General features: G+C 43.0%; 1 protein-coding gene across 1 annotated transcript; it reads left to right on the top strand.

The window, feature by feature from the left end:
• The first annotated feature begins 4,400 nt into the window (after positions 1-4,400).
• LOC147737240 (uncharacterized) lies at positions 4,401-6,676 on the top strand. The gene has a single exon (XM_086921151.1). The coding sequence runs from the start codon at positions 4,468-4,470 to the stop codon at positions 5,872-5,874; it is 1,407 nt and encodes a 468-aa protein (XP_086777277.1). The 5' UTR covers positions 4,401-4,467; the 3' UTR covers positions 5,875-6,676.
• The last annotated feature ends 1,791 nt before the right edge of the window (positions 6,677-8,467 follow it).

Genomic DNA, 8,467 nt, shown 5'->3' with positions numbered 1-8,467 from the left:
AAAGAGAGGAAGCTACATGTTAGCAATTGCCTCTCTGTCAAAACAGTGCTGGATCCGGATGTATGACGTTACAACGCATACTTTTACTCCGCATACCATTACAACGCGGTATTTACAACGCATACTGTTACAACGCATAGCGCTTTGGGGTGCTGGATAGTGGTAAGTATAATTTACTATTCTAACTCCAGTCCCCGTGGACCCTAGGGAAGGTGTTGGATAGTAAATTATACTTATTCCCTATCCTAGAGCGCCCCCCAGCGCAATGCGTTGTAATGGTATGCGTTGTAATGCCTGCGTTGTAGTGGTAGTGCGTTGTAAAAATTGCGTTGTAACAGGTGTATACCGCTGGATCCTGCAGGAGGCGGGGAGCTGATAGGGACTGCAGGGACCTGGGGACTCCTCCCATGGTCACCAACATATGTAAGTGGGAACAGGGCACCCAGAAGAGAGTCCGGAGGATTGGGTCCCAGGGGCCAAAATCAGCCAGGGGGTGGGTCCACAGACCTCTTTCCCTTATGATTAAAAAAAATAAAATAAAATAAAAAAGCCTGGCGGGCCAACAATTCCTCCTGGTACTGCCAGTATGTCCCACACAGCGGTATTGCTGAGAGGTCTTTGGAGGCCATGCCCCTTTTCTCCCCCACTCTGCAAACGTGCCTCTTGTGCACTGCTGGTTAGGGGATGAAGTCCCCTTGGATGCTGAGGGTCATTGGGGGCAAATAAGCCATTGTGTTAACTCAAGTAAGTCCCACAGAGTGTGATTGCTGGGAGGACTTTGACGGCTATGCCCCCTTTCTCCACCACCATTTCTAAAACATGCATCCTGATGGTTCTGGGGGGGCTAGAAGACCTCCTGTTACCTCCAGCAAGCCAGACACAGCAGGATACCTCAGAGCTGGTTGATGCCCTGCTCCCTTTCTCCACCACTCTGCAAACGCAACTACTAGTTAAAAAGGGACATTATAGTTAGGAAATAGAATTTGAAAAACCTTTAGAAATTCACTTAAAGAACCAAACATTACAGGGTCGTTATAGTTAGGAAATTTATGAGGGTGTGAGTGGTTCTGTGGAACAGGGTGCTGAGTCGGCGAATAAGTTTGGGGAGCGTGCTCTGCCTACCTACCTGTGAGGAGGAGTGATCCTGGGTGTGTCGACCACATAGGGACATCTTGACTTTATACATTAGTGACCAGCCCTTGGTCACGGTCAGGTACCACCGTGCATGCTGCAGAGGTCCGTGTGCCTGGGATTGTTTGGCATACGGAAAAGTGATTTCTACGTGACGTTTGTTGCGAGGACATCCCACCCCTACAGCTGCGAGGGTCCACTTGCTGGCAGATTGGACATTTTGAGGGGGACAGGGTAACACCCTCTTTTTTACTAAAACGAAGGTTGCAGGACTAGAGCTAAGCCCCCAATGATTGTTTTACAAAGGAATATTGATGGCGCCCACTTGGGGTGTGATTGTGCACTACTGGTCCCAGAATGCATTGGGGATGATTTACATGCCGAAATGGAAATAAAAGAAGGATTTCACCAGTTAGCGCCGTTGCCATCATTTTTTTATAACTGCCTATGAAGAAGGGTTTCAAAATACCCGAAACGCGTCGGCGAAATGTTTGTTGAGCGTGCTCTGCCTACCTACCTGTGAGGAGGAGTGATCCTGGGCGTGTCGACCACGTAGGGGCATCTTGACTTTACATATATATAGATATATATATATATATATATATATATATATATATATGACTGCTCCAGACCACACCAACAGGGAGTAACTCTTCAAAGCGGGTGCTGCAACGCGGTGGTGTACCGCGGAATGTATAGAAGCTCAAACACTCTTCAATTTCAATGAAAAGAAAGGCAGCACTCCCGGGATTTTCAGCACAGATGAGTATTTATTATCTCGACAGACGCGTTTCGGGAAAACTCCCTTCCTCGGTGTCAAACATTGACGCTGTGCGCGGTGCCATTTTTAAACAGATATCTGGCCAAACAAAAAGCAAACACAAACGAGGGACAACCGCATCCATCTCAATGCGGAAAGCGCCATTTGTAAGTGTAGTGTTTCCAAAGTCACACATTCTCAGACAACCAAACATTTCCTAATCGTCTGTGACTCTAGTTTAGAATATCGCCGTGGATCGGCAATCGCGACCCAGCCGGATCGCGAAGATCCTCCTGTGAGAGGTCAACATGGTTAAAGCTACATAGTGGGGCCAGTAACGCTAAATTGCTATAGCGCCAAGTGTTGATGACATTTTACTGGGTATAGAAATTCCCCAATCATGACACACTTCATTGTATTGCAATTACATTTAAACTATGCTCATTGATAACAAGATATCAAGCCGTGGATCGGCTATTGCAACCCGACAAGGGTTGCTTTTGCCCCTGTGGTGCCACTGATTTCAACCACATATTAATTGAGAGCCTAAACAGCATACCACCACCTTAAGAGTGCCTGCAGCATGTTCCTGTGCAGGAACAAGGTTCAATTCCATGGGGTGGCACAACACGTGCCCCCCGCAAGCAACCCCAGGAGCAGAATCGGCCGGGGCCCTGTGAGGGCCCCCTTACCTGCATGTCCTTTATCCTTTTCATGGTAGGGTCCCCGCCATGAAAAGGGCGGTGGATATGCAGACTGTAATATGCTCGGCGATGACGGCATCGGCACTGCCAACATATTCAGGGTGTTTGCAGACCGCCTCCACAGCGGGATCCTTGATCCTGGCGGGGGGCGGTCCCACCACCACACTCATAATACGGCGGTCAGTCCGCCTGGATGGTGGCAGTTTGACGGCAACCGTGAGTAGGGCGATCATGAGGGCCATCACACTCATAGAAAGACTCTTAATAAGCTGCAAGGTAAAGGCGGGAGTTGGCATTTGAACTGATCCAGTGTGAACAGGAAAGCATTGTGGAAAAAGGTGTCTGGAGTTACCTTTGTCATATATACTTCCTAAAGAGCTACCTTTGTCATGTATACTTCCTGAAGAGTTACCTTTGTTATGCACTTCCTGAAGAGTTACCTTTGTTATACACTTCCTGAAGAGTTACCTTGGTTAAATACTTCCTGAAGAGTTACCTTTGTTGTACACTTCCTGAAGAGTTACCTTGGTTAAATACTTCCTGAAGAGTTACCTTTGTTATACACTTCCTGAAGAGCTACCTTTGGTAGATACTTCCTGAAGAGTTACCTTTGTTATACACTTCCTGAAGAGCTACCTTTGGTAGATACTTCCTGAAACTGAATTAACAGCAGCGCATCCTGATTCCTCTCTTGTCCATTTATATCTACCTAAAACTCTACCTGTAGCACGAGTGCTCTGTGCCTGCCCTTTCTTTAGTAAGTTACTCAGTGAATAATGGTAAATCACTACCTTTTCAGAAGTAAATACATTGTGACATGTTCAACCACAGTTTTAATGAAATGTCCATGTATGGTAAAATGTTCCTTACTAAATTTCAAATATGGTAGAGAAGAGATGTCTTCTACAGCTGGTTAAATATTGTGTATTCACATTCTATTACATTTGCTTTTAGTAATATTGCATTTCTTTACATCCAACAGAAAATAAGCCTTAAATGCACGGATTGATTATGAATAATGAAGATAACACATCAAACCTGCAAAAATTATCAAAAATAAGGAGCTCCAAAAACATCAGTGCAATCAGAGGCAGAGGACAGATCCAGGAAGAATCAGTCAAAGGCAATTCAGTGAGTGTCCGAGTCTGAGATCTGCACCTCGACACCCCAAGACGAAGAAATGACCTCAACAAAACCAAGACAACAAAACTGACAAACAACCTGCTGTATAAACAAGCGTCTAACACCAGCTTTGATCATGAGGCCGGTATGAGAGTTGGAGGAAGGTCTTGTGTCTATTTGGGATCCATAGCTTGGAACAAACTCCCTCTTCAGCTTTGAGCTGTTAGCAACATGATAATGTTTAAAAAGGGTTGAAAACTTGGCTTTTTGTCCATGTTTGAAACAAACTGATTTACTTTCTTTTCTGACCTGTGCTTGGCCCCAGGACACTCTTTGGAGTAGCTGTACACATTACAAGTCGCTTCATTATCATGATATTGCTAGAGCAGTGCTTCGCTATCGAAACTGGCAACAGACCAGCATTCAGTGCTCTAGGTGTATTGCAAACTCTTTCTAGCCAAACCACAGGCACCAGGGAAAAGCACAACGAAGTGGAGCCTAACAACTGAAGGCTAAAGGAAATGGGAGTTCTGCTCTCTAAAGTACAGAGTATTGTCCCAATTTTCACCTACTGGAAGGAAGATTAAGCTTTACCCGCAAGCATGAGAAGCCGTTATCCAATCTAAAGATGCAGTCACCCACAAGGAAGCCTTACTTATATTATGAATGCGGCAGGTATTTAGTGAGTCTTGTATTTTATTGTTAAATCGGAAATCAAGCGTCCAAAATAACGCAAGTGGTTTATTAACTATGCTGACCCTTCAGGAAACACGGTCAGGAGAAAAATTGTTCAATTGCACTGAATATATCAAGAACTTTAGCCAATTAGAAACCATCAAAGAGCATCAGCGAATACAAACAGGGGAAAAACCATACCATTGCAATGAATGTGTAAAGAGCTTCAGTAACATTTCAAACCTCCACACACATCAGCGAATACACACAGGAGAAAAACCATACCATTGCAATAAATGTGTAAAGAGCTTCAGTAACATTTCAAACCTCCACACACATCAGCGAATACACACAGGAGAAAAACCATACCATTGCAATGAATGTGTAAAGAGCTTCAGTCAGTTATCACATCTCCAAAGACATCAGCGAATACACACAGGGGAAAAACCATACCATTGCAATGAATGTGTAAAGAGCTTCAGTAACATTTCAAACCTCCACACACATCAGCGAATACACACAGGAGAAAAACCATACCGTTGCAAGGAATGTGGGCAGAGCTTCAGTATGTTATCACACCTCCAAACACATCAGCGAATACACACAGGGGAAAAACCATACCATTGCAATGAATGTGTAAAGAGCTTCAGTAACATTTCAAACCTCCACACACATCAGCGAATACACACAGGGGAAAAACCATACCATTGCAGTGAATGTGTGAAGAGCTTCAAACGGATTTCACAACTAAACACACATCAGAAAATACACACAGGGGAAAAACCATACCATTGCAGTGAATGTGTGAAGAGCTTCAAACAGATTTCACACCTACACACACATCAGAAAATACACACAGGGGAAAAACCATACCATTGCAGTGAATGTGTGAAGAGCTTCAAACAGATTTCACACCTACACACACATCAGAAAATACACACAGGGGAAAAACCATACCATTGCAGTGAATGTGTGAAGAGCTTCGGTCGGTTACATGAACTTCAAGCACATCAGCGAACACACACAGGGGAAAAACCATTCAAGTGCAGTGAATGTGTCAAGAGCTTTAGTCACTTATCAGATCTTCGGAGACATCGGCAAATACACACTGGGGAAAAACCTTACCATTGCAATGAATGTGTAAAGAGCTTCAGTCAAATTTCACAGCTCAACACACATCAGAAAATACACACAGTGGAAAAACCATACCAGTGCAGTGAATGTGTAAAGAGCTTTAGTCAATTATCAGACCTCCGGAGACATCAGCGAATACACACTGGGGAAAAACCATACCAGTGCAGTGAATGTGGAAGTAGCTTTAGGGTACTATCAAACCTACACACACATCAGAGAACACACACAGGGGAAAAACCCTACCATTGCAAGGAATGTGGCAGTAGTTTTACTTACTCTTCAGCATTAAGAAATCATCAGCGAGCTCACAAAGGTGAAAAAAATCTTGTAAATGCCATGAATGTTTGAAAAGCTGAAGTCCATTATCAATCCTAAACAGGCATCAGCGAACACGCGCAGAAGAAAATCTTTCAAGTGCAATGAATGTGTGAAGAAATGTAGTCAATTATCAAGCCTATGTAGACATCAGCTTACATATACTCTGTAAATACCATACAACTGTAGTGAGTGTAGAAGTATCTTTAGGAAATCCTTTGCATTAAGGATTCAACAGTTAATGCACCCAGAGAAAAATCCTTCAGGTGCAGTGAATGTGTGAACATCTTCTGTCACTTATAAAACCTGCGAATACATCAACTAACACACACATAGTAAAAATGAGCATTGCAATGAATGTCAGAAGTGATTTTGTCAATTGCGAACACACCTGGGGTAAACCCTACAAGTGTACTAAAAGTGTAACAAGCTTTTGTCAATTTCTGATCCTACATAGCCTCAGCGAACACACACCTTCATTTAACTCACTTAGAAATAATCCCAGATTTGCAGTGAATTCAGAAAGAACTTAAGAACATTAACAATAATATTGACTCAACTGAGGACATAGACAAGAGCAGAACAGTGCCATTATTGTGAGATGAAGGAATTACAGGAACAAATATATAATTATGTGGGATATTCAAATACCAGATGAATGAAGACACGACTAGAAGAAAAGAAGAAAACCAAAGATTTGTAGAATAATAAAAGTGTCTGTTCCCAGTGATTGTTCACTTCGGTACACATAGAAAAAACAATGTGATATAACAGGAACTCCACTGGTAGACTAGCACAATGTGGAATTAAAGAAAAGAAACACTGGTGGTTTTTATTTGGCGATGAAGAGTTACAAAGAAAAACATCCTAGTGTTCCTGTTCATGCTACCCGTAAAAGTGTAGGGATGAATATGATTCTGCCTGCACACATTGCTTTATTAGCATAAGTGAGTTAGTTGATCAAACACAATTTTTGCTGCTTTTGCACATGACACTACGTCTCTGTTTTTATATAAAAACAAACTGCTTGCTTTTCCTTCACATCTCTAGACTCAGACTGCGACCTCAAGTCTGCACAAAGTGTTCAATGTTAAAATAGCAATGTATGCTGTTGATGCAGGTTGATCGGCCCATGCTCTAGACACAACACGAACACAGCTGCTAATTTCTAAAACTCAGGTGCTTTTATTATTGCACTGCATGCATGAGACTAGCACTTGGAAAAAAACTTTCAATCGACAAAGAGCTGTGCTGATCTGGGATGTGATTCACTTCACCTGACTTTGGAGGTATGGGGTTCCTGGTTTTAACCTAGAGATCTTCTATTATTATAATACCTAGCTCCTAGCAAGGGGAGGGTGGTACACAAGGCGCTATAGACCTGGTTCCACAATCATTATAATATGAGTTCTCCCTTTGTATTTTATGGAATTGTAACAATACTGATTGTATTGATTTTATGCATCTTTTTACTTATGTCAGCAAAGATACTGCATCTTGGAGCACGTAGTTGAAATAAACATTTTAAACTATACTGTGTCTCTGATTGCTCACGTTGTGGACATTTATGAGAATAAAAACAAGAGTGTTCTTGATTCCCACTTTTCCTGAGAGGTCCCAAAGTCGCTTGTTCATTGGTAGCTTCGCTCTAGTACGGAGAAGGAATGAGACACTGTTGCTAGACGGATAGGGGTTCTGGGCACTGAGGTGGATTTTTGGTACACCACAATACACTGAGGTCCTGGTTTACTGCGCATAGTTCTGGGCATGAGCAGAATTCCCGCAACATGGCACCCAAAGTCTTGATTAGTGCTTGTATCTGTCCACAATACCCTCAACACCTTTTCCGGTTAACATGCGTGACGGATTAACCTACCTATACGAATGTGTTATATTTTAATTCAAGCATGAGATTTATAAAAAGGTTTACGTTTTGAATTACTACGCTTTTTTGTACTGCAATTTATATAAATTGTTTTTCTTCTCTATGTCCTCATGGGTTATACTGACATAGCTCTGCATAGTTGGGCAGCGCTCCGGCGTCATCTGACGTAGTTTGAAGTACCAGACGATGGTATGTCTGTTATCTTTGTGGTGAGTGCTGATTCGGCGTTCCCCGTAGCTTTTCTACTCTTGGGTCACGTTTCCTCTAATAAATGCGGATGAGGATACGTTTCATACATACACTCACTGCGATTCCTGTGAACTATACTCTATATAGCACCTCCGTGTGAGGTAGCTGTTCGCGCTATATAAAATCCAGTATTATTATTATTATTATATAGGACACAAGAGATTCCAAATTCGGCATGGCAGCATCGTGTTTGATTTAATGGCACCCTCCCACACAACGTAACTCCGGTTCGGTTAGGTCCCTTGTCAATTCCTGGGGCCACTTGGCCAGTCTTAACCGGGTTCACACCGTATCCACATTATCTCAATGCCCCGATTGACGACTTGTGTCAACTTTATACTGGAGAACTGGGCCTTATGGGCCGAGCGGCGCAGGGCATGCCTAAAGTCTCCAGGTTCACCTGCCTTGTCAAACAGAGACACAAGACACTCTGTTAGGCGTAGAAAATCAGGTTTATTAGCTGCAGCTAAGCACAGTGGCCCTAGAAGTACA

This window comes from Lissotriton vulgaris, chromosome 1_1 (genome assembly GCF_964263255.1).
Source record: "Lissotriton vulgaris chromosome 1_1, aLisVul1.2, whole genome shotgun sequence".
In the NCBI taxonomy this organism is placed as follows: domain Eukaryota; kingdom Metazoa; phylum Chordata; class Amphibia; order Caudata; family Salamandridae; genus Lissotriton; species Lissotriton vulgaris.
This window is presented reverse-complemented; position numbering and strand designations above follow the sequence as displayed.

Excerpts from the sequence above, each read along its gene's own strand:
- LOC147737240 (XM_086921151.1), top strand. The coding sequence starts at position 4,468 with ATGCTGACCCTTCAGGAAACACGGTCAGGAGAAAAATTGTTCAATTGC.